This window comes from Mya arenaria, chromosome 2 (genome assembly GCF_026914265.1).
Source record: "Mya arenaria isolate MELC-2E11 chromosome 2, ASM2691426v1".
Lineage (NCBI taxonomy): Eukaryota > Metazoa > Mollusca > Bivalvia > Myida > Myidae > Mya > Mya arenaria.
In genome coordinates this window covers 18,044,539-18,071,926 of record NC_069123.1, presented here as the reverse complement: position 1 = coordinate 18,071,926, position 27,388 = coordinate 18,044,539, and the positions used below count along the sequence as shown (strand labels likewise).

General features: G+C 36.2%; 2 protein-coding genes across 6 annotated transcripts; one reads left to right on the top strand and one right to left on the bottom strand.

Annotated features, from left to right (window-relative positions):
- Positions 1–918: 918 nt before the first annotated feature.
- LOC128217441 (general vesicular transport factor p115-like) lies at positions 919–19,372 on the bottom strand. The gene is made up of 22 exons (XM_052924599.1): positions 19,281–19,372; positions 17,127–17,213; positions 16,404–16,542; positions 16,109–16,212; positions 15,569–15,727; positions 15,122–15,242; positions 14,423–14,613; positions 14,197–14,272; positions 13,870–13,934; positions 13,330–13,418; positions 12,211–12,365; positions 11,723–11,928; positions 10,508–10,618; positions 9,703–9,824; positions 7,950–8,131; positions 7,532–7,650; positions 6,565–6,703; positions 6,188–6,303; positions 5,548–5,766; positions 4,988–5,146; positions 4,428–4,589; positions 919–2,342 (listed from the first exon to the last, which is right to left on the bottom strand). Exons 1-22 carry the CDS (start codon positions 19,344–19,346, stop codon positions 2,286–2,288), a joined length of 2,844 nt encoding a protein of 947 aa, XP_052780559.1. The 5' UTR covers positions 19,347–19,372; the 3' UTR covers positions 919–2,285.
- Positions 19,373–20,742: 1,370 nt separating this feature from the next.
- On the top strand, positions 20,743–25,864 carry LOC128218378 (elongation of very long chain fatty acids protein 5-like). 5 transcript variants are annotated; one of them, XM_052926047.1, is made up of 4 exons: positions 20,743–20,816; positions 21,426–21,506; positions 23,686–23,921; positions 24,852–25,864. In XM_052926047.1, exons 3-4 carry the CDS (start codon positions 23,772–23,774, stop codon positions 25,473–25,475), a joined length of 774 nt encoding a protein of 257 aa, XP_052782007.1. In that variant the 5' UTR covers positions 20,743–20,816; positions 21,426–21,506; positions 23,686–23,771; the 3' UTR covers positions 25,476–25,864. The 5 variants fall into 5 exon arrangements, with proteins under 5 accessions (XP_052782007.1, XP_052781999.1, XP_052782016.1 ...); XM_052926039.1 differs by lacking the exon at positions 20,743–20,816 and adding an exon at positions 20,926–21,292; XM_052926056.1 differs by lacking the exons at positions 20,743–20,816; positions 21,426–21,506 and adding an exon at positions 20,926–21,292.
- Positions 25,865–27,388: the final 1,524 nt, after the last annotated feature.

Sequence of the window (27,388 nt, the reverse complement as noted above, 5' to 3'; positions counted from 1 at the left end):
CAAGAGAAAGTTACAGCCCGGACACGACAACCTATACTCTATGTCCTTATATGCAGAACTCCATTGTAAATAAACACGAAGTGTGACCTTGACCTTTGAGGTAGGGACACAGGTCTTGCATGCGACACGTCGTCTTGGTATGTGGAACACATGTGGCAAGTTATTTTAAAATCTGTCCATACAAGAGAAAGTTACAGCCCGGACACGACAACCTATACTCTATGTCCTTATATGCAGCACTCCATTGTGAATAAACACTAAGTGTGACCTTGACCTTTGAGGTAGGGACACGGGTCTTGCACACGACATGTCGTCTTGGTATGTGGAACACATGTGGCAAGTTATTTTAAAATCAGTCCATACAAGGGAAAGTTACAGAGCCGGACAGACGGACGGACGGATGGTGCGATTTTAATATGGCCACCTTCGGGGGCATAAAAAGCATATCTTAATAAGTGGCTATATTGGAGTTGCTAATCACATCCCATTAGGTCACAAAAACATTGGGTTGCATATAGGTTCGAAGATTTCATTTTTCAAGCCCTATGGTGAGGCTCTCTACAATTGCACCACAAGAAAGATTGGCAATAGCAGCAAATTATTTCTTGACTGATACCAATATTCAAATTTTCACACTTGACTGCGGATACAGAGAACAAGAGTTTGAATCCTTCTGTCGACAGGAACGTGCCCACTCTTTATTGTTATCATTACTCATCTATAAATGAGTTTCTAAAATAAAAGATATGTTTAATAATTTATAACATCACAATTGTTTATAACGGACCATTAACAGTTAAGTAATAACTAACATAACTCCACCTTTACCAAGACCTCGACAAGATCTTGAATGTAACTCGATTGCAAATAAGCTCATTTCCCATTCATTATTGTCCCGAGAAAAAAGTGGACAAACTGTATATTTCAATAGCATTTATTTCATAAATATAATATGTCATAATTCCTAACGGTTCAAAGATGAAAGGGAAAATACATTCCCTTTCTCAGTATATTGTTATTCTAAAGATCATTCAGTCTGTGTTTTCAAAAATGAAGACAATAATAAATTAATAACACATGTCTAGCATTACCATTAAACCCACCAAAATATTAAAATAATTCTCGGAAGTCAAAAAACAACAAGTTACAGTTGACATCAAATTTACAACAGGTGATTTTTCCACTTCTTGGGATAACAAATTACCATTACTTTGTGTACATACACCCAATTTTACTGATATTGATTTTTATCAATTACGTACAAAAGTATTTCACAGTATATGACATAATAATTAAAATGATAAGGTGAAGCACTTCAAATGGCTAAAAGGTTACATTTCCTCTCTTGCACTTTTCCCATATAGCACTACAGGAAAAATCTGCAGCAGTCAAATGGTTCCCATTTTATCACTAAATGATGTTCACAGAGCAAGAAATATATTACAAAATAAACAAGGTATTTGAACAGATTAATACAATTCGTTGAGCAGGTAATTGCATAAGACTTTAATTTTGGGGTTCCATCAAATATAATCAAACTCATTATTGATTGGTAATTATTTTTCCAGTGATAACTATTAACAAAACAAATCGTTCAAATATGCAAACTAGCTTTAAGCCTATTGTATACATAAACTGTGGACATTCGGTTTTATATGATTCACTGTTCACAAAACCTTCTATGTAAAAAATCATATTTGTCCATTTAACATTTCTTTTGCAGTAAAAAAACAACCCTTTCATTGCCACTGTACCTTACAACCTAAAAAAGTGTTGAACTGATCAGATATTTATATTTAATGAAAAAAGTAAACAAAACCAAGTCCCATTTTCGTGAAACTTCATAAATCTCTTATAACTGGATTAAGCTAAACCCATTCTTTTTGTCTTTCAATATTTTGCATTTTATATACTTCTTTAAATGTTTTAATACTTAAGATAGAAATTATCGTTATGATTTTCACAATAAACCATTTTCATAGATAAAAAATCACTATAAGTATGTATTTTGGCTAATTGAAATAAGCAACTTAAGCCTGTTAAGCTTAAGAAGTTTCTAGAAATTAGGGCCTGGAATAGTGATCTGAAAGAAAATCTGAGAAAAGGGAAAAGGAACACAATTCTGGTTGCTGGTTGATTGGGTTTTGTACTCAATATGAGGAATGATAAACATTTCAGTCCCAGATTTAGTTAGTAAAATCCTTTTGGGGCCCTCTAAAAATATTTGGCTGGTTTATTCATAGATGAGGTTTTGTACAGGTCTGGAAGAAAGGATTATCTGGATGTTAGCTTTCGTCCTCCACATCTTCATCATCGTCAAAGTCATCATCATCCTCTTCAACCTGGAACATACAAAATTAGCAAATCTCATCAATATCACAAGTTTAGGTTTCCGTTCATTTTCTTCTTCTTTTCGTTTGATTTCTAAAAGACATTCAATATAATTACTCAGAGCAAATCTTAAATATTTTACTTGTTCAATTACATGTAAATTTGATCAGTTCACAAGTACAGAAACTACTCATTATGACAATCCTCTCGGAAACAAGCCGCCGTCTATACCAGGAATGAAACATTCTTCCACCCCATTCTTCATAGAATAATAAATTAATGAAAAATTATTTTAATAGTGCATACAAGGACCAAAGTGCATAATTGGACAGGCAACAAAAATGCATAAACAGTTGATGAACAATTCAGAATAACATTGTATTCAATAAAATAATATTTAATTCATATCCAAAAATCATGCAATGTACACTGTAATCTTTTTGCTTCAATGCATTAAAAATTTGATTTCCTAATCAAGCTCATGAAAAAAATGATAAATTAACTTTGATTTTAAAACAGCTTTTGCAAAGTTATTGGTTACAGTCTTAAAATACACCTCAAATAGGCTTTCAATCCTCAATACCACAAAGGCCAAGGTTATTTATACCTTTGTGATCTATTCCTAAAGGTGAATGGGTAAAACTTGTTTCGGCCAGTTTCAAAATGGAAAAATTCACATGGCATAGATAGACATCACAATAAGCTAGGATAAGTTTGGAAGTGAAGTAGGTTATAATGCAATATTTACCTCATCCATCTAAAATAAGAAGGGCAAATTAATTGAAGTGTAAGCTTGCAGTTTACACAAAGGAAATAAAATAATAATTTTGAATTAATGTGTTTGTGAATGAACAACATGGTTAAATCCTGTACATGTTTCATACTAAACTTCCCATTCCTCTGCCTTCCGGTCCTACATTACTAAACTTCCCATTCCTCTGCCTTCCGGTCCTACATTACTAAACTTCCCATTCCTCTGCCTTCCGGTCCTACATTACTAAACTTCCCATTCCTCAGCCTTCCGGCCCTACCCTACTAAACTTCCCATTCCTCTGCCGTCCAGTCCTACATTACTAAACTTCCCTTTCCTCTGCCTTCAGGTCCTACCCTACTTAACTTCCCATTCCTCTGCCTTTCGGTCCTACATTACTAAACTTCCCATTCCTCTGCTTTCCGGTCCTACATTACTAAACTTCCCATTTCTTTGCCTTTGGGTCCTACCCTGCTAAACTTCCCATTCCTCTGCCTTTGGGTCCTACATTACTAAACTTCCCATTCCTCTGCCTTCGGGTCCTACCCTACTAAACTTCCCATTCCTCTGCCTTCCGGTCCTAATCTACTAAACTTCCGATTCTACTGCCTTTCAGCCCCTTATCTACTAAACTTCCAGTTCTACAGTCTTCTGGTCCAACACCACTGAACTTCCCATTCCTCTGCCTTTGGGTCCTACATTACTAAACTTCCCATTCCTCTGCCTTTGGGTCCTACATTACTAAACTTCCCATTCCTCTGCCTTCCGGTCCTACCCTACTAAACTTCCCATTTCTCTGCCTTCCGGCCCTACCCTACTAAACTTCCCATTTCTCTGCCTTCCGGCCCTACCCTACTAAACTTCCGATTCTACTGCCTTTCAGCCCCTTATCTACTAAACTTCCAGTTCTACAGTCTTCTGGTTCTACACCACTGAATTTCACATTTCTCTTCTTTCTGGTCCTAATCTATTAAACTTCTGATTCTCATGCCTTCCAGTCCCTTATCTACTAAACTTCTGATCCTAATGCCTTTTGGTCCTACCCCACTGAATTTCACATTTCTCTGCTTTCCGGTCCTTATCTATTAAACTTCTGAGTCTATTGTTTTCTGGTCCTACCCCACTGAATTTCACATTTCTCTGCTTTCTGGTCCAACACTTCTAAACTTATCATTTCTTTGCCTTCAGGAGATACCCTGCTAAACTTCACATTCCTCCTCTTAATCTAGAGCTCTGGTCTGCAACCAGTACCAGCAAATGTTCTTGCTCATTTTTCAATGTTTCGAAGGCCCTATCCCTCTTCAATAACTCTCCCCTAAATTATCCCTCTCATCTCTCCCCTTACCTCTTGTCCTAGTTCCCTAAGTCGACTCTTGTATTTGTCTATCTTTGTGTCCTGGTCTGCCAGCAGTACCAGCAAATCCTCTTGCTCTTTCTTCAATGTTTCCAACTCGTCTTTCAGCTCGTCCTTCTCCCTGTCCTTCTTGCTACATTCTTCTTCTAATCTCTGAAGGAAAAAACCCAAGACATTCTCGATGAGAAAACGACTTTTATGCTCTTTAGAAATGCAGGAAAAATGTACCAGTTTGAGAGTACAGGAAGATTACAGACACATTTTGATTTTGATTTTCAAAATACTTCCTGATCTTTTTGACACACAGGATTTTATCCTGAATAGTAAACTTCAGCCTTTTTTCTATTAGCTTTTTTTCTATTAGAAACAAAGCTGAAACTTGATAAAATATTTTCTTTTTCTATTATTACAAAAAAGTATAAAAATAGAGTCAGTAGTAGTTTTAGTCATTTCATTAAAATGAATTCAAAAAATATTCACATGACTATGCAGGTCAATCTTTGAATTTATTGTAAATAAATAATACTTCATTTAGATAGATTAACACTTACATTAATTTTCTCACAGAGGTTTAGGTTTTCTTCATTAGCTTTCCTTAGACGATCTTGTAGACTATTCCTCTCGTCTGTGACCTTGGTCACTTCACTTTCAAGGTCAGTCACCCGGGAAGTGTTAACCTCGGCACTTTGGTTCATATTGGCTGATACTACCTGTAATTTCAGAATATATATGTATCCATTTAATTCATTTTGGTTATACAATTATACTTTCACACTAGGAATCCTAAACTCTGACTTTCTTCTACACATACATGTTTCTTGAATTTAACGGATGAAAATTGAATATAACGGATGAAAATAATGAAAGTTAACATTTGAAATAATGGCAAATTCTTGAAATTGTTACATTTGTTGCTATTAAGTGTCACACATTGAAAAATCTATAAAAAATTTGGAAAACAAGCTTTATTTATTCCACAGGTTGAAAAAAACACAGTCTATAACAATTTGTACCCTTAATTATTTTAATATGAGCATTAAAATTTCTAAAAAAAATCGCATTGTTACACCCAAACCTATGAAAGTTATTGACTTAAATGCTTGCTACTCACTGCATCTTCTAACTGTGACTGTAACTGAGTACATTGTGACGTTATCCGGTTAATTTCCATATCTTTGTTAGTCACTTCTAGGTTTAGTTCGTGCAAGTCGGTATTTAATCTAGTGACAGTCTGTTGAAGCACGGCCGTTTCACTAGGATTATTCTCCTTATCTTCCTCACCGAGCTCTTGAGCACCTAAACGAGCCTCTGCTACAGAGAGATCTGTCTTCTGAAAGTGGAAACATTTGTTCATTATAACTGATAACAATGACATATGCGCCCACCTTTGCAACATGATTGTTAGCTTCTCTCACATGAATTAAAATTTAAGGAATAAAGACAAAATGGTTTCATTTGAATCTCGGAATAAGGATTATTTTGATAACATATCAATAATTCCCCTCCTCATAAAATAAATCTAATATTTATCTGAGCAAATAGTATGCAAGATATGGCCATATAAAAGCAAACTATTATTTGACTGATAACTACCCTGCCTATCCTAGAGCCAAACACTATCAATTGCTTTCTGTGAATTAAGGTTGACCCCTTTACAGAAACTAGTTCCAGTACATGAGTGCCTTTCTTTCTTTTGAGCTCCTGAATCTCTGATCTGCTCCCTTAACACCCTACTTTACAGAGGCACTTACTAGTTTATCTATGTGGGCATCCTTTTCAGCCAATTGCACATTAAGGGTCTGCAGCCTCTCATTTAAACCCCGCACCTCTTCTTCTCTGTCAACACCTCCTTCAGCAGACTTGGAACCTGTGACATATTACATAATATCTTCAAAGCATATGAATATCAACTTTTTATAATCTGTCAATTTCTGAGCAGAAAACACAAAACAGCAAATGGCAGAGAAGTTTTAATGACAAATTCTTGAGCCCCTTATATGCCAATTGTTAAGGGATCTTCTTTTTTCGACTTAAGCAAATAAAATCAGCTGTCTCTCTCAATTCTTCATTGTTTGCCTCATCAATTCAGTTGACCCCCCCATTCCCCTCAATTTAGATGGTACCCTACCTTTGGTGGCCTTGAGTAGAGCATTCTGGTCACGTAGTTGCTGGATCTGTTGACTGTACTCATCTAGTTGTCTCTGAGCTCTCGAATGTACCGCCTGCAGACTTTCCAACTGACCGGTAGTCTCTCGTAATCTCTCATCCTGTAAGACAGGGAACAGGAAAGTAGTAAGTATGCCCTGGCTAACTGAAGTTCCACAGTGAAGACAATTGATAGCTAATAGGATTATGCTTGGTATGAATGAACATCTGGTAATAGTCACATGGAAATATATATATATAAATCCCTGCTGACTTAAAAATAGGAATGACTATTTTCATTCCTGATTTGAACCGATTAATTTTCAGTTAGAATGTGTTGTTGTTTTTTAAACCTGGAAACATTTCTCACACAAAGACGTCAGACCGAGGTAACATTACAAACACAGAGATGTCAGACCAGTGTAACATTACACACACAGAGATGTCAGGCCAAGGTAAAATTACACACACAGAGATGTCAGACCAAGGTAACATTACACACACAGACATGTCAGACCAAGGTAACATTACACACATACTGATGTCAGACCAAGGTAAAATTACACACACAGAGATGTCAGACCAAGGTTAACATCACACACACAGACATGTCAGACCAAGGTAACATTACACACATACTGATGTCAGACCAAGGTAACATTACACACATAGAGATATCAGACCAAGGTAACATTACACACACAGAGATGTCAGACCAAGGTAACATTTCACACACTGAGATGATAGACTAAGTTCACACATAGAGATGTGAGACACAGCTAACATTACACTCACACAGTGTGTTATGGGTCTTGCTTAACATGTGCATTTTGTCTGGCAACATAGGAACCCTGCAGCTGCGCTAGTTATGGCCATTATGTAAGATTTTGCATGATGATGCTGATACAAACAGTTTTCTTTAAAACACAAATGAGCTGATGAACACTTACCTGCTCCTGTATCAAATCCTTGTACTGTGAGACTATACTTTCATGTTCTTTCAAGTTGGCAAGTTGCTTTTTGTTATCTTTTATATTGTTAGATGGTGAAAGAGCTTTTAAAATGTCATCTGCAATAAAAAGATATAAGTTTATCTAAACAACATAAGAAATACATTTACTTTTTTGAAAATGAAAATATAACAGTCCTAAACATTTCTATGATAAAGCATCAGACTTTGAACTGTAAAAACAGCAACAAGTATTTTTTCAGCAAACATCAGCATACTAGATTGGCTTGTAATGCAAATATTCTAATGATTCAAATTCGTTAAAATCTCATCATGTCATGGTGATTTAATGTCTAAAATGCATTTCAAAATGTCTAATTTGTATCTATTAAATCAGACTGACTAGTAACTATACTCACGTTCTACAGTCTTAAACAGCATAGCAAACTGGTGGTCAAAGAACACTTCTGAGGCCTGTTTGTAGTTCAGGTGAGGCCTCTTGATTGCACGCGTGTATGTCTCACTCTTGGTCACATGGGATAACTTGTCCGTGAAGCTTTCTAAGCCTATCCGCTTCTCTATGATCTGTCGTATTGATGCCCTGAAATATATAAAGGTCTAGTGGTATAGATGTCTGCCTCTCACAAAAGTGGTCATGAGCTCTAACCTCACAAAAGCAATGTTTTGTTGGCCTATCAAAAAGGAACCCAGTGCTGGTTGCTACCCAGAATACAGACTCCAAAATGATTCTTATAAGCTAATAGAGGTCTTCTAAATCAAGCTAAAATAAACCAAAACAAGAATTCCACACTCACCTGTTGCTGTTTTTGTAGAAAATAAAGGGGTATAACTCATATGATATTAAAACCATTATAAGGGCCTTGCTATGCATGTGCGTATTGTGTAGTCTCATTCACAGTGATCTTGAATAATGATGGGCATGCATAAAGATTTTCCACATTGCCGACAACAACACTTAGGCTATGACAATGCCTTAACTAATAGATAATTCAATGAATAAGATATTAAGATAGTCCAGGGAGCTGAAGTGTAGAGGGTTAGAATTTCCGGTTTGAACCATTATAACCAGTCTTATAAAGATAACTCTTCTTTTTTCTAGAGAAAAATCAAACCCTAAATTCAGTTACCAGTGAACAAATATTAAGACCTGATTATCTTCTTCATATTTTTTTTATTTTGCTTGGTTTTAAAATTAATCAGACTCCCTCAATGTCTATAAACTTAATGTAACAAAACTTAACTGCATTATTTACTCATGAACTTACAATTTAAAATGTCACATTCAATGCCATTCATTTTGACTGAATCTTATCTTAGTCTTTACAACCAGCAAAATATATGTTATTTGTACTGCATTTTTGATCTGGGAGGTGTAGTTCACAGGGTGCTAGCCGAGCAAAACTCCATGAGTCGAATATGACCTCCAAGATCAAAAGACAGTACAAACATCTCTTTTAGTATATACCATACTGGTTAAAACCATTTAGAAGCTCTTTTACATTTTCGTACAAAAATTCTTAACACACTATTTAATTTATGAAGTTATTTTAACAACACGCCATGACACTTGTTATGATGAGTGAGAGTGGAATACAGCTGTATTGCACTAGGTGGAATATGAGTGAGAGTGGAATACAGCTGTATTGCACTAGGTGGAGAGTGGAATACAGCTGTATTGCACTAGGTGGAATATGAGTGAGAGTGGAATACAGCTGTATTGCACTAGGTGGAATATGAGTGAGAGTGGAATACAGCTGTATTGCACTAGGTGGAGAGTGAAATACAGCTGTATTGCACTAGGTGGAATATGAGTGAGAGTGGAATACAGCTGTATTGCACTAGGTGGAGAGTGGAATACAGCTGTATTGCACTAGGTGGAATATGAGTGAGAGTGGAATACTGCACTAGGTGGAATATGAGTGAGAGTGGAATACAGCTGTATTGCACTAGGTGGAATATGAGTGAGAGTGGAATACAGCTGTATTGCACTAGGTGGAATATGAGTGAGAGTGGAATACAGCTGTATTGCACTAGGTGGAATATGAGTGAGAGTGGAATACAGCTGTATTGCGCTAGGTGGAATATGGAAAAATGTATTTTGTGATACAATTGCTTGCTGATTTATGGCACATATATAATAAATGCACTTACGTGGTGAATGTTTCATTCTGGTCATCATTGTAGAGCACACATATCCCCAGAAGGAAGGCACACATACCATGAACATTGAGTTCATTCTCGTCCCCGTCAGACGAGGACACCTGCGATATTAACTGGCAAACTGTTAAGGACCATACATTTAATACCATGTTGCAGTTGGAAAGGTTTAAGAAAAACTTTCTTGCAGGGAAAGTCATATTAGTTTCAATACCTGGCCGTGGGAGACCCCTTTGAAAGAGACTTGTGTTGTAAACAATTAAAGGGAGATAGCTTGCATGCTATTATCTGACTTTATTCCAGCCTCAGAGATCAATTATAAAGTGGTCAATAATTATGCTTTTTAAATGAAGACTATGGAATTTTCATTAGTGTGAGATGGCAACTGTAAGAATTGAGGTGAGAAGTGTCTAGTGGTATAGGTGTCTGCCTCTACCCCAAGAAGCTCTTTGTTTGATCCCCCACCAAGGGTACTATCTCATGGGCTCTCAAAATCAACATCCAATGATAGTGACACTCAGTGATACTATAAGCGATTAGCTTTCATCAGAATAGAGCTAAAGAAAATAAGTATAAACTAAGAGTTAAATTCTGATTTTAAGCAAAAACAATCTGATAAGAGTTAAATGTAGTTGAAGTCAAGTTTATTTTTAATTTGGATTGCTGGAAACATACACATATATGTTCAGGGACCTAGAGATGGACTGACAAGATGCAATTCTCCATTTTTACATGTACTAAATTATCTCTCAGACACTGTCATACATTCCAGTACATGATTATTTTGAGTGAAAGATACATATGGCACATTTGCTGTGTTGAATAGAAAGTGTGCAACAGCAGTTGGACAGTCGGCCATCCATGTGGCCAGTAGCATTAGGATCCCAATACGGGTCTGTACTCTACCACCCTGAAAATATAGAAAGAAACATTTCAGGTCAGTAGTAATATGTTCAATTACAAGCCAGCAATGGTATGTTCAATTACAGGCCAGCAATGGTATGTTCAATTACAGGCCAGCAGAAACATGTTCAATTACAGGCCAGCAGTAACATGTTCAATTACAGGCCAGCAGTGGTATGTTCAATTACAGGCCAGCAATGGTATGTTCAATTACAGGCCAGGAGTGGTATGTTCAATTACAGGCCAGCAGTAACATGTTCAATTACAGGCCAGCAGTGGTATGTTCAATTACAGGCCAGCAGTAACATGTTCAATTACAGGCTGTTCAATTACAGGCCAGCAGTGGTATGTTCAATTACAGGCCAGCAGTAACATGTTCAATTACAGACCAGCAGTGGTATGTTCAATTACAGGCCAGCAGTAACATGTTCAATTACAGACCAGCAGTAACATGTTCAATTACAGGCCAGCAGTAACATGTTCAATTACAGGCTGTTCAATTATAGGCCAGCAATGGTATGTTCAATTACAGGCCAGCAGTGGTATGTTCAATTACAGGCCAGGAGTGGTATGTTCAATTACAGGCCAGCAGTAACATGTTCAATTACAGGCCAGCAGTAACATGTTCAACTACAGGCCAGCAGTAACATGTTCAATTACAGGCTGTTCAATTATAGGCCAGCAATGGTATGTTCAATTACAGGCCAGCAGTGGTATGTTCAATTACAGGCCAGCAGTAACATGTTCAATTACAGGCTGTTCAATTACAGGCCAGCAATGGTATGTTCAATTACAGGCCAGCAGTAACATGTTCAATTACAGGCCAGCAGTAACATGTTCAATTACAGGCCAGCAGTAACATGTTCAATTACAGACCGGCAGTGGTATGTTCAATTACAGGCCAGCAGTGGTATGTTCAATTACAGGCCAGCAGTGGTATGTTCAATTACAGGCCAGCAATATGTTCAATTACAGGCCAGCAGTGGTATGTTCAATTACAGACCAGCAGTGGTATGTTCAATTACAGACCTGCAGTGGTATGTTCAATTACAGGCCAGCAGTAACATGTTAACATGAGCAAAATGTTCATTTTGTTGAATGCAGCACTCACCTGGGCCAGAATGTTACAGCACTGTTGGAGAAGGGAGACAGGGGGGTTACCCAGGCTGGTAGCCAGCTGGACTCTCAGTAGCTGTTCCTTCTGTGTGGGGTTATCACATATGGCATTTAGCAGGGCTACAGATGCAAACCAGTTGGACAAGGAGTCACCACTGAACAGGCCTCCACACAGAAGCTGGCCTGCTGATATTGTTGTGGCTGCAAATGAAAACATCCAACATTTTCAATTCTGGTTTTATCTATTACTTCCAATTTTCAATGAAGTATGTAATACAATATCTTTATTTAAATGAATACAAAAATTAAAAAAAAAGATATAACAGTAATTTTTAAATAGACTTAATATCATAAAACAAGTTCATGATCTCGTGCGCTAAGTGTGAAATAAATTGAAGGAAAACTTCGTTTCAAAGAAACAGGAAACATTCATAGTTGTTTCTTAATACAGTTTTGCAGAACACTGTAACTCATAACACTCACAATCAGCAGATGTTGGCAGTAGTGTTTGTACGATCTGAGACTGTCCAACCTCATTCTTGTACACGAAGCACTGGAAGCAGTAGAGAACAGCACAGCGGAGAGTGAATGGCTGCTTCTCGTTTACCATTGACATCAGTAACACCACTATTGCTGGTCTGGAAATACACAATCGCATGGGATTTACACATGAAGTTGTGACCTTTAGGATTTCTTCAACAATTTACAGTGGAATTACAAGTAGTAGAATATAGATGATCATCTTTGTTGTTGTTGTTGCTGTTGTTGTCTTTGTTGTTGTCATCATCATTAGAGAAGGTAGCTACACAGGTATCCTCAATCAGAAAATAAAACGCTACTAATTGGGCAGATGTTTGACATTGAAATATGAATATCAAGTCACAGTATTTCACTTTATGACATGTATTGTCAGATATCAAAGGCATAAGCATTTAAACATATCTATATATTATAATTCTAGAAAAATATATGAAAGTTGAAGATGATAAATAATGATTGAATTTATCAAATTAAAACACAACAAACTTTTTACCTTTCTTCATATAAAATATAAGTTTTTTTTCATAATTATTTTAACAAATGACATTCACATCACAAAAAATATATGTTTCATAAACAACAAAAACATAACGGCCTACCAGCTAACACCAAGGGTAACCAAACCAGTCTAAGTAAATATCAATACTTACGAATGGTCTGGTACGCTTTTAAAAATGATTTTAAAAAATAAGTTACAATCCATTAAAAATTATAGTTCTGACACAAGGAGTATTCTAAATGAATAAAGTTGTTTACAAAATATCAACATTATTTCAATAATGAACACAGCAGAGCAAACACAAAAGCTTGACTGTTGTTTTTCAGTTGAACAAGTGGCATAACTCAACAACTATTAAAGGGAGAGTTATGTGCCCTGTGTTCCACAATGCCTATTGTCACTGGCAACATCTTTAATAAGTTACATTTGAATGTTTTCTAGTTAAGGCCATATGTTTTTGCACGCAAATGACAATACCTTGACATTATCTTAATTTTTTTTACCTTAGAACAATATAAAACCAGGTTTCATTATGTCATTAAACTATTTTATGTTTGACATACCTTGGGGGATTTGAGGGGGCCATGACAGACGCAAAGTACTCCTGGTTATGTAGATTGCCTCGGATCACCTCTGCTACGGTGTTTATTGTCTGTTAATTGAAAAACACTAACATTTCAATTTAATAAATATATATGGTAGTAATGCAGAGGATAATATACCCAAAACAGATATTATGATATAAAATGTCAAATAGTTGTAGAATTTTAAAAAGCGTGCTAAATTGTTATGAAAACGTAGCATCATTTCAAAATGTCATAGCTGTGTTTGTGTACCAGCCCTTTACACACTGACATTTGATTTATCAATATGAAACATCAATTTCATTTCAAACATAGCGTTCAGTCATTTAAACATGGTGATGGTGTTTCAGGCAAATGTTCTCTACTTGAGCCAGGGTAGTTTTTAAATACCATAATATTTCATCTCTCCCTCCAATCAATATGAGGGATATTTCTTTATAAAGATATTTCCAATGCTCGTACAATGTTAATTATCATAAATGATACCTGCCTTTTCATACAACTAAAGTGTAGTTTTACCTCAGTGAGGACATCGGCAGGTACCCCACTAGCCATTAGTATCTTACACAGCTCCTGGACTAGACCTGAAAATATGTAAGTCACATACACATATCTAATGTTTCGACATTAAAATTAGAGAAAAGAGAATGAATCACTGTTGGTGATGCATTGAAAGAGGTTATTAATCAAAATAAATTGATCTTCTCAATACATTTAAGCAACCATACAAACATGAATGAGAAAATGTGAATTAATGAAGAATATTGAATGGGCAAAAATACAGACTGTTTTTAAGTGTCAATATGCATGTATACTGTAATATGGAAGCAAGTATTGATGGCTTACCACATGTGAACATTGTTTTCTGACAGTTGGTTGTCAGCTGTTGAGGGTTACTGGGGGAGACTAGAGCCCTCACAAGCTGAAGCAAAACATGTCAAACACAATTATAATGTTGAAAGAAATTAAGGGACCCATTTTTTCTGATATCAAGGAAATAATTGTTTACTTGTATTGAAAATAAAACATACATAATTATACAGCAAATTATCTAATTTTAAAAACTACATACCTGCAGCAGTAGGTGTATGTTGGTGACTTTCTGTGCTGACCAGCCGACCTGAGGCCTGTGCTGGTCCTGGTCCAGGTCAAAGAAGGGACTAAGATATTTGATGTGGCTTCCCTCCCGGAAAAAGTTCTGGTTGGATGAGTTGTTCTTTAACAGGTTTAAAAGCAGAAGTAGACAGTCTTCTACCACAATACCTATAATGGGAAATAAGACCATGAACTCTTAACTCTCCTAAACATGGAAGTCTTACATGAAACATCCTTTTAAGTGGAAAATGCCAGACAAAACTATTTCATTCTTAAGGCACTCTAGAATTATAACTATCAAAAATCAGGGAATTGTCTCAGGAGGATTTTTACTCAAAGTAAAAGGAAGGAATCCCTTTTTTAAATGCTGAGGTTAAAATAGTTTGAAATCCAGTCAAAGAAGGGAAGGGGGACTGAAACTAGAACATTTTATGAATGAATTTTCAAATCATATTTTTGCGGCTGACAATGGGAGCTGAAGTCATATAATACAGAATAAGTCATTTATTGATTCAGATTATGTATTGATACTTTTAATACATAACAATGTAAAGGTAAAATATCTCTGGCAACATGTGTACTTGGTTCCCTTTAATTATTTTGAACACGTTTTGGGGCTATGGCAATGTTTTGCATTGACTTTTTTCAAAAACAGGTATGCTTATAATGACATTACCTCCGTCTATTGCCCCTTCCTCCTGCACAATGTCTAGAAGTCGTTCAAAGGCATTCTCAAAGGCCACAATCTTCTGAATGTTTGCATTGCCCTTTGTAAGCTGGTTCAGTAACAGAAGAGCCTGTGATAGAAAATGAGACACAAACAGTTGAACCAGACCATACCATGAAACCATTCTGAATCTCAATTACGGTATGTCAGACAGAACTGCAGAACTTAATATAGGAATTATGTCACTTTATCTCTAGATATATACATATATTTAGATGTCTTGCCACATTTGTGAAAAATGCTGATGGCACAATTGTTTTGGAAATAAAAACAAGCACACTAAATGAAAATTCCCTTCAAAGAGTTACAAGATTGTTCACAATGTTCGACACAAAGCATTTGTCTACAAGTCTTTGCGTTCATGTACTAACAAACATAAGCCTGTCCTATACTAACATCATTCCTGATGATCTCCCGACTATCTGACAGTAGGTCCATCAGTTTGGAAATGCCCATGGGATGAACGAGAATGCACTCCTGTACATCTTTACACTTGTTACTCAACAGTGTGGTCAACAGGCGAACTGTGGGCCAACGCACATGGAAGTCATACTCCTGGCAAGTACAGAAATAATTCATTTAATGTTAGAGCCCAAATAATAAGGCATTATTATTATGTGTTTTCACTGTAAAAAATACTATATTGCAATAGGCGTTTAGTAGAACTCCAACCCATTACCCTTAGAACACAGATAGACACTCTACTATATATCTACACAAGCCAGCTAATAAGAACGACTGTTTAAGTTATGCAATACACCGAAAATCCTTTTACAAATGGACATCTGATAAAAATGCTGATTTTCACTATTTTATTTATATCAAAGAAGGTTTCAAAATACATGTTAGATCAAATTATATAATCATAATTCGACATATAAGTGGTGGCTTAAATGCTTGAAATGTGTTAAGCACAAAAAATCAAGCTGTTTTAACCTCCAATAGAGACAGAAGAAGTCCAACATTATCTGCCTTCTTGATGAAAATCTCTGTGAACTGAGCTCCTAAATCATCTGGCCCAACTTGATGATCATCATCATCTGTTAAAATATATCAGTCAAAGATATGCTGTTATGTGTTAATATATTATGCAGAGCAATTATTCTTATGTTGTCATAAAAACTTACGATACAAAAGCAATAAAAACAAAAACATTAATGAAACTCAGATTAACAAAATCACTATCGTGCATTTGAGGATTTAATTGATAAAACAGTTAAATAATACTGACCATCATCCATAGGTTCATTTGACATGACATTGCAGAGTGCATCTAGCGCATATCCAGTAATCTCTGAGTCTGATCGGTCCATCTCCAGCACATTGAGCAATGTGTCCATTGCCTGGGTACCAACTTCCAGTCGGAATTTCTGAGAAGAGAAAAGACAGGTTTGACATTAATAGATTATACCACACAGGAATAGGTTGTAGCTTTAAAAAATATGACTGATACTATAAAACAAGCACTTATAATTGACCTGTCGCCAAATCAATTATTGATATTGTCAAGGTCATTTGAAAAGTTTATGAGTTGATCCATTTGATAATGCAACAACTTGCCATTACATGTATGTATTCACAAAATATTCACATATTAATCCTATTATTGAGCAATTGAATGTTTGATGACTGGTATATTAAAAATATGTATCGGTAGTATAAACCATAAAATAAGTTTTGTAAGATTTATTTTTAACATTGCACTGATAAACAAGTAACCAAAGCTCTGAACAGCTTTTTACATTAATAAACATGTACTTTTAACAACTGCTTGTGGCATGTGATTAAGAACCATTTACTCTAACAACAAAGCTCAAAGTGGAGACCAAACCAGGGACTCTCCATGCACCTACCACTACAGCCATAACATTATTTAATAAAATGCAGTTTAGACTATCATTTTTCAATATTGCCTATAATGTATATGAGTATAAAAATAAATAATCGAATATACCCTGGAGAGAGCTTTGATGGCTCGCACAGCATCTCGCCTGTCATCGAGTAGAGTGGAAGATGAAGCTCTATCTACCAGCCGTTCAACCTAAAATAAAGACATAAGTATATGAGATTAAGAAATAAATGCCTAGAAGACTATTGTTTAAGTTAACGTGTTTGCTCCTGATCACTTAATTTAGACTCAGTGCTGTCACAGGGTATATTTCTGTCATTTTGATTTTTATGTTCTTTCATCTTTACTCCTACATGATAATGTCTCATCCAATCAAAACTAATGTTAGAGTCAAATGAATGAGATGAGACTAGTGATTGATCACACCAATTTAACATTCGATGTGATTGTAGTCAGCCAATCTCATTCAACAAGGGAGGACTGTAATAAACTGTTTAGATGCAGAAATCCATAGAACTTTGATACTATATTATTTCATAGTACACATGATATGCTATATTACTTAGGTTACTATTCCTGTCTTCATGTTGCCACTGTCAATTCATAAATTTTCTTCACTGGTTATAATTTGCAAATTGTGTACATTTTGTTTCTGTTTGTAAACATAAGTCTGAGATATTGCTAACAATTACCACACAGTATTATTATTAAACAACTGTTGTATAGATGAATCTGACACCCTGGACAACAAAAGCTCTACCGACAATATACAAAAGCTCAAAGATTTAAAAATAAACTGAAAGCCTTAAGTTGAGTAGGCTCCAAGCTGGTCAACTATACATGTGTCGTTTAGGACAAGGCTGTGCAAGTAAAACTTTAAATTTACAGTTTAAGGCAGGGTTGTCAATAAGAACCGGCCGCCGGCCGAAATGGACGGTTCAAATGGCGTTTGGGCCGGTTCAAATTCGGAAGAAAAAAAATTGATCGTGAGTTTTTTTGGTAATAAATGTCCCTTACCGCTAAAAATGGGCTTTTTTCGCCTATAACATCTCTTTTTGATATTTAGAGCATCACCTTGACTGGTTTAAAATTTTCCGATAATCTGAATCATTATCTTACGATTCGGCGTATTTGTAGACGCAGTAGACAATATTTTGTTTATCCAACATTGCCGACATGTTAACACGATTCTGAACCATGACCTGTGACGTCAGGCGATAGATCAATAAAATATAGTTGTATTATTGGTAGTTACTTATAACTTACAGCATTGTGTAAATTTCCACGAGGAAAACGAGACAGGAATGCCCACAAACCTGCGCAGTCAACATTTTACGCATCTTTGATACCAATAACCTTATTTCGCGATTTTCCAAAATTCTTAAAATAGTAACATAGTGTTGTTGATGCATTGTATTTATCGATGTTTATACTTCGTGGAAATGAAATTATAGCAAATAATCAAGCAACAGATATGAAAATAAATTACCCTGCATTGTGAGTACGTAGAATTACGTATCTATGAAGCTATTGATGAAGCGTGGATCTCCGTATCTATGAAGCTATGGATAGATAAGTAAAATTGCGTACCTATGAAGTAAAGGGTTAAATACTCCCAAAATGCCCCAGAATGCAGGAAATGAAGCGCTGAATTTCAAAATTTCCAAGGGGGGAGGGGATGCCAACCGATCCTCCTTGCTGGCCGCCTACTTTTCTGTTTCAGTCGGTTCAACAAAAACTTATTGACAACCCTGTAAGGAGTGATCCCCTGCAGTTTGAACTTGAACTTTAATGTTATTCTGGGAGGAAAAGTGCGCCCAGTGTGGGGCTCGAACCAATGTACGCCGGAACACTAGCACAGTGCTCTAACCAACTGAGCTAACCGTGCGGCTGGTTCTAACCCACACACACTACACTCCTCCCCCCATTAACCTTTAAGGCCGACGGAGGCACTTCTGCTGTTTACCACCACCACCAGGAAAGTAATCGTGTGAGGAAAAATGCGTAGTAGTAGACAACCTTTTTGTTTCAATGGTTTCACAGGCTTAAAAAATGCTGCCAGTCTGGATGGCAGCCAGTCTTCGAAAAAAGCATGCAGCAACTCTGGCTATCCTTGCCAAGTTAAAACAGAAAACTGACAGATGAAACCGGCAGTGTACTTCTGCGTTGTTACTAATGCGTTCGTTATGAAACTTTATAAATAGCTTAAATATAGTTGGTTTCCATGATTTATATGGTAATTTTTATTCAAAGACTCACAGTCTCGGCACCTGTCGGCTGGTTTTCTCCTTGTTGTGGTGCCAGATATTTCCGGAAGTAATCCATTTTGTGAACTGTCACGCATGCGTAGCGACGTGGCACTGACCGTATCAACAGGCGCTTGATTTCATGTGCTAATCTTCGACCTTTCTACATGCAGGCGTTTTTGCGATCGATTGGGTTACGTACAACTAACACTAGTAACAGATTTATAAAGGGGATTATTTCTTACCTTATTCTTATGAACGCAAATGTATGCATAACAAAATGAAAATCAAAATGCATGTTCCAGAATGTATATTTTGTATTTCAAGTAAAGGCTATATTTTATGACCCCCCTTCTTCGATAATAAACTCGGTCTTAGCGTTGGGGGTAGGAATAACGGGAATTAGTATCCGTTATCAAAATCACCCAAGATGTATGCAGGTCCTTGCAACAATTATTTGGCCATGTTATTTTTAAAAACAACAACAGGAAAACAAAACTTGACTCTCGGTTCCCCGGACAGGTCTCTGATCCCTGAAAGCCGCGCTCCAATCATGAAATCGCCGCTACGCACATGTACTGCCGAAAATTAAGAACAACAGCATGCCTAGTATGTACATTTTTTTGTATTTATGTGTACTTTCTGGGACGAATAAACATCATACTCTGAGGTTCTGCGTACATAAACGTGAAGGGTCCGGCATGTAGATAAACTGCCGGGAAACACGAGAAGTTAAATGCAATCTGCAGGTTCGGTCTACGAGATTTAACTTTTGGAGTAGGATATTGTTTACAATCTCCAGAACCGGGGATAGTTAAGTTAGCATATTTATTTTCGGTGGAGTTATTAATCAGGTCCCATGGTAAATAACAAATTAACGGGAGCCTGCTTGCAGTGTCTTTTATGAAACCATGCGTTGTTTTCTTCCAAACACATGGTTTCAATCTGCGTCTTCGTATAATTTTCAATATGACACATATGATGTAGAACACCAACTGCTGCCTCGGCAACTAAATGCTTTAAATTAGGAGAGCCCTGGCTTAATGGTGCTCTTTCATAATTTAAAACCCGGATACGTGTTAAATTTCCTTTAAATTAAAAAAGTGTCCATCGAATGAAAAAAATGAATAAAATAAAAATGTTTTTGGCTTCTGAAAAAGAATTATTTGGTTATGGCGTATACTTAAAATGGCTACAATAGCGTTAATACTCGACCACAGTATTAAGCAGGCTTAGCAATTTTGTTTTAAATAATAATTAAATGTACTTTGAGCATACTCAAAGGACTTATTGGTATTAATACATGAAAAGTTGACAAGTTATATATGCACAATGCAGAATTACAAACTACAATTACTAGTGCTTTTAGATCATAACAAATGGTACATATACTCTACATATGAAAGGTGCATTTAGAGTCAAATGTCAGTACAGTTACCTGAAACAGGAACTTGTCAATAAAAATACCCCTGCGTATTTAATGTAGTTTGTAACTCCGGCAAAACTATTTATTGCATGTTTCTATCTAGTTTCAATCGGAGTTAATATGGTAAGTGTTTAGAAAAGGTATAATACATGAATCACCCACTGAAACTTAAATTTATAAATGTTATCCACTTAAAGGATTGATGCACATTGAAACTATATTTGTTATTTACATATTTGTACAAAAGGCAAAAGCTTACTGACATACTCGTTAACAATTCGTCTGGAACGCTCTCACAATACATGTACACTGTATACATGGACCCATACTACCGTACTATTCGTTAAGTATAAATTGTACTTAAACGCTTTGTTTGGTATACTGGTATTCAGATATTGGATGTGAAACTGAGGAGGGTGTTGAGAAGGAAATGATAATCTGGATTGATGTGCTGATCAATCAATACCGAGTCAATTATTGTATGTACGCCACGGATTCGATCATTAGTGCGAACTTATAAATTGTGAATTAGATGAATTCGAAAGCGTTTCGCAGTGTGGTATGAATTAAGGATTAATTACATAACAGGAAGATGACAGGTACATCAGTTGAATACTTTTTGATAATTAACACGTGTTTGTAAATGAACGTACATACTGGAAAAGCATTGTTTGAGATACCGATTGACAATTAAACAAAACGTTGCACTTGTATCTATTATTATGATCACAGGTATCCGTGCTGGATAGGACACTCGCGCAGTCATGTGAATACATACTACGTGTATTAAGCAAAGGAAACTGGCCCAGTCAGGTGAGTACATACTTTATGTAGCAAGTAAGGGTATATGCCACAGTCATGTGAATACGTGTAGAAAGCAAAGGAAACTGGCCCAGTCAGGTGAGTACATACTTTATGTAGCAAGTAAGGGTATATGCTGCAGTCAGGTGAATACGTGTAGAAAGCAAAGGAAACTGACCCAGTCAGGTGAGTACATACTTTATGTAGCAAGTAAGGGTATATGCTGCAGTCAGGTGAATACGTGTAGAAAGCAAAGGAAACTGGCCCAGTCAGGTGAGTACATACTTTATGTAGCAAGTAAGGGTATATGCCGCAGTCAGGTGAATACGTGTAGAAAGCAAAGGAAACTGGCCCAGTCAGGTGAGTACATACTTTATGTAGCAAGTAAGGGTATATGCTGCAGTCAGGTGAATATACGTGTAGAAGGCAAAGGAAACTGACCCAGTCAGGTGAGTACATACTTTATGTAGCAAGTAAGGGTATATGCCGCAGTCAGGTGAATACGTGTAGAAAGCAAAGGAAACTGGCCCAGTCAGGTGAGTACATACTTTATGTAGCAAGTAAGGGTATATGCTGCAGTCAGGTGAATACGTGTAGAAAGCAAAGGAAACTGACCCAGTCAGGTGAGTACATACTTTATGTAGCAAGTAAGGGTATATGCCACAGTCATGTGAATACGTGTAGAAAGCAAAGGAAACTGGCCCAGTCAGGTGAGTACATACTTTATGTAGCAAGTAAGGGTATATGCCGCAGTCAGGTGAATACGTGTAGAAAGCAAAGGAAACTGGCCCAGTCATGCAAAGACGTACTACATTGTAGCAAGCAAGTTCTTGGTACATATTTCAATGATAAAAATCCGTGAAAACCATGTATTTATTAATATATGTATGTTGTATATATGCACGGCCCTCACGACTGGGTTGAAAGCACGAAGTTCCGTGCTTTATGTGTTCAAATATTGATAAAGGTAATTTAAGACAATTTTAATAAACTTAGCATGTTTCTTGTAATGATTAGCACAATGCTGTATATAGCTCGGTATTGAATCTATACAATTAATCGATGAATAAGGTTGAATTGATTGGAAGAGTGTGAACATGTAAATGGCGCACACAGACGATCATAAATGGCCATAAATAACGTTCTTGGCATTGGTAGACTTATTTATTGCTACTTCCGTGATTCGCAAACTACACTTAATACCAGGATGTGGATAGATTAGGCCATTAATTTTAATAATAAAAATGTTTGAGTGAATGTGTATTACATTTCAAAACGAACGGATCTAAACGAATACATGCAAGGTAATGCATGGTATATATACTTTACTTATTATATAAACTGAAAATAAGACTAACTTTACGAAGACTATCAACATTTTTTTTATTCAAATACCGTTTGTTTTCTATCAATTAAGTACATAGTATATAGTTTAGTGCTCGACCGAAAGAGATACAAATTAGTTATTTATCTCGGCATAAAGAGATTCCAATCAGATATCTATTATATGTATCCATATAATGCCATTATCTTGACATGTAAAGCTATTTTAGATGGTTGTATTAGTTTTATATAGTCAGGCATCGTCGGAATCCTCTCATTACTATTCCGATTATTATACAGAATAGTCAATATGGTGTTCCGCATTACCATGGCGATGAGGTTTCACAATGCATCGTTCCATATACGTCGTTCACCATAATATAGCAATAACAAAGACTCGATGTTATGAAGATGTACATTAAAGATGGCTTCCATTTCGTTATAAGGTATGCCCCCCCCCCCCATTGGTGCGGGATAGGGGCGTTTAGTAATACCCAAAGTAGATTAGCAGCCATCTTCTTACGTGGAGTTTTTTTTCTTTGGGGCCCGTACGATAAAAAATCCCCACAGACCAAATATTTTTGCGGAAAATGATGTTAATCAGGTACTGCGTGGAACGTATTTAATGTCATTTTCATTATAATGTTTAGGCCTGGTTTCGGACCGTACTATATCAGTTTAGACCAATTGGTTGACACCTGCATGGAGGCTTGGAGGTGCAATGGTGTATGATCTAATTGCATTGTTATATTCACGAATGCAATGTAATGGACAAATTTGCAATCGATATGTAAAGCAACACGTCAAACGTGTTTTAAATACAAGATTTATTACCTTCAATACTCATGGACATTGTTTTCCATTTCAGATCTAGTCATTGAAGACACTTAACGTCATACCTCTAAGTCAGCACCCCCAATAATAACGACAGCAATACCGTTTTAACGTCTTACGATGGCGCGTCCTCTGACGTTGGAGCGTGTATGGGCCGGGTTGGCGGTGGTTTACAATCTGCAGACGTTCCCTCTCTTCGCCGCGTACATCACCATGATAGTGCTCAGCGGCCAGTGGAGGAAGTTTTCAAAGCCTCTCAGTCTTAGACCGGTATGTTATATACAGTCTAAATTAACTCGTTATGTCGAACTCTGTTTTCTGGATGCTCTGGTTATTTCAATTTTGTTTGAGAGTGAACTGAATGAGGTTGTCACATGTAAGACGCATGTATACACATTTTAAGACATGTTCAATGTAATAACAAATGAATTTCAAATTTAAATAATTCAAATGTGTGCGCATCTAGAATTACTTGTGCTATCTAAATTCGAAGGTACGCAATTTCATTTGGATCGCAATAAATTTTATAGAGAGTGTTTTCCGGGTTTTATTTTAAGATAAGGTTTGCTGAAGACAATGAATGAATTCATTAATTCTGTTCTAACCTGTTTTACTCATGGGTTGTAAGCTTGTAGTGAATCCACTATCTATCTTTCTATTCATTAATTCAGTTTTAAACAGATTTCCTTCGATATCTTGCCTAAGGGATACATGATAGATCTATGTTGTTGATTTAAACGAACCTTTAATTGTATAGTTAATACTTAATGTACTGTAGACAGATATATTGTTCATATTAGATGCATGATTGCATATGACATCAGTGTTTATCGTACTACGATTATAGAACTCTATTTTCTGTTTAAACGCATATGGTTGAACATGTAGTTCGATTGCAAATTAGTTTGAAATTGAAAACAAATGCATCATGCATCGTCAGGGTAATCACTAAAAACCTAGCCAGAGTTATTGGACTTGCTACACATTTTTTTATTATTGTCCTCGTTACATATACATACAGTTTCGTGTTAATATCTTTAACGGCTTTTTAGTTATGACCGACAAAAGTGCCCGTGCAATTGCAGCGGCCACGGTAAATACATCGACGACAATAACAAGCCTTATGACACTATACCTGTTTTTTTTTTTCATAAAACCCCCTAGATGAGCTCAATATTATTTTTTGTCCCTCTATTTCAGGTCTTGGTTGTGTACAACTTTACTGCAAGCGCCATCAGTCTCTATACCCTTGTCGGATTTTTCGTCGGCTTATACAACGCCGAGTCCTCGTTTGGCGCGTATTCCGACGAACAACTGAGACCTGTGTTCAGAATTTACTGGCTAACAAAGATTTTTGAACTTCTGGACACCGTCTTTATGATATTACGTCACAAATCTCGTCAAATTTCGCTGCTTCACGTTTATCACCATGGTAGCATGTTGTTGCTGAGCGATATCGCCTACCATCTATTTCCGTATCCGGCAATGACGTCATACCTCGGTTTGAATTCTGCCGTTCATGTGGTTTTATATATGTACTATGGATTGAGTGCTCTTTATCCTGAAAATCCACCAGAGTGGAAAAAGTTTCTAACCCAGTTTCAGATAGTTCAGTTTGCCATTGACTTGGTGCATGCTACCTATGGGTATATATACCACACGTACTGTATATATGGTATATTTTATGGTTTAAGTATGTTTTGCTTATTTAGTAATTTTTATTATAGAGCCTATATCAAAACAAGAAATCAATCCAAAAATCAGAAAGCTGACAATGTGTCCAATGGTGTATGCAATGGAGTGAATGGAATTAAATCAAAATAATATTGTCAACATTGATATGACTCCAATAGCTTTCGTAGGCAGCAATAACAATAGTAACGACAGGGCGTATTTATGTTGTAACTTGTATTATTTTTTAGAATATTTCCATAAAAAAAACATCAAAGTAATTAGTTAAAAGGTTCAAAGTAGCTATTTATGCGTCATAGTATCTTTCATTTAATATTCTCATTTCAATGTCCGTGCAAAACTGGATCATTATTTTCTTTGCCTAATTTCATTGAGCAATTTCATGATTTCTACGAAATGACATTGATTGTGGAGAGACTTCAAACTATATATCGATATCTGAATATACTCGTAGATGTATTACGTTTTGATATTATTTACAGGTATATAAATATTTCAAATCCACACATGTTATTGTTAATGCAAAAATAAGCTCATTTTTTAACCGCATGCCCAATCAACCCCGGGCTCGCTTTGTTAACAAATGTTTGTATATTTGGACTGGTTCAAGAAAATCTTACAATTTTATGAGCCATAAACTATTCAGTATTCAGAATTGTTTAAGGAATTCTCAATTTCGGTGACTGATTAATGGACGACTTGAACCTATTGTGACTTGATTCGAGACTGAACATAACGCCAGATATCTGATAAACATACAGAAACAAACTCTGGGCGAGATATTTTGATTTTTCGTTACTCGGACCCACCATTCCAAACTTTGAGTCCTTTATGGAAACAAAAACAAACAGTACAAAAAAACAAAAAGTGCAATCCCTTTGTTAAAGAACTATTTTTTATTTAATCGTTCATATCGTTCGACTGAACATTTATAGAACGTAAAAAAATGATAAAACATCATTTGTATATTATTTAAATATAAAAAAAGTTAAATTCAAACTTAATGAACTTGTAAAATAAGCTCGCACAAATTATTTCACTTTTTCCTCTATTATGTTATTAAAGAACTGTCTTTTCAAAAAGTCAGAGAAACAAAACAAGAAGTTCAATATGACCCTATATCGCTCACCGGAGAAACCAGGTTAGCAAGCTATAACTAACGAAGTCATTGGTTGCCAAGGAATCCATTTGTTACTAAGTTGGTGGTCGACAAGGGTAGGGATGCAAGCCATTAGAGAAGCAATCCAAGGTAACTTACAAAAAAATGTTGCCAAGAAAATGTATGGTTACTATGGAGGTCACAGGGTGCTTAGGAAACTAGTGATGGTTGCAATGGTTATCATATTAGGTTACATAAAGAAATTCACATTGGGAAAGAACCGCTAGACAATTCCACATAGTAAATATCTCAGCTTTGGGCACTGCAGTTTTGAAGAAAAATATTTGTGACCATCGGCGTCATGATCATGATTTGAGCAAATTTGGTAAAGAACTACTAGGCAATGCTACATAAACAAATTAACGGCACTTGATGGAATTTGGTATATTAAAAGTTAAAGCTGCATTCTCACAGATTGACCATTTTAACAACTTTTTTTTATTTTTTGTCTTGGAAAGAGCAAATTTTTGCGTAAATATCTGCAAACCAACGGTTTAAGAAAAATGCATAAAACATCATTTTTTGAACTTTTATATAAACATCTACGATCTGATTTTTTGTCAGCAGTCTTGTATAATTGGTTTCCATGGTTTTTCGCAAAAATTGGCTCGTTCCAAGACAAAAAAATAAAAAGTTGTCAAAACGTTCAATCTGTGAGAGTGCAGCTTTAAAGGGTTAGTAGGTGACCCGATATGGGCGCAGGAAACAATATTCGGGTTCGAGCGAGGTCACATACTAACCCCGTAACGTATCTATCACGTCGACAACCTGTAAACATGTTTAAATGTTGCATTTATTCATCGGAATCGGAAAATAGACGCCATTTTGGTATCATTTATAAATTTGGTGACACAATATGGAAAACTATAGGGTCACCGCCTCACCA

Coding starts and splice junctions, on each gene's coding strand:
- LOC128218378 (XM_052926047.1), top strand. CDS start 23,772: ATGGCGCGTCCTCTGACGTTGGAGCGTGTATGGGCCGGGTTGGCGGTG. Junction 23,922..24,851: donor AGCCTCTCAGTCTTAGACCG/GTATGTTATATA, acceptor CCTCTATTTCAG/GTCTTGGTTGTGTACAACTT.
- LOC128217441 (XM_052924599.1), bottom strand. CDS start 19,346: ATGGATTACTTCCGGAAATATCTGGCACCACAACAAGGAGAAAACCAG. Junction 15,243..15,568: donor GGGAGATCATCAGGAATGAT/GTTAGTATAGGA, acceptor TTTCTATCACAG/GCTCTTCTGTTACTGAACCA. Junction 14,614..15,121: donor GGAAGGGGCAATAGACGGAG/GTAATGTCATTA, acceptor TTCCCATTATAG/GTATTGTGGTAGAAGACTGT.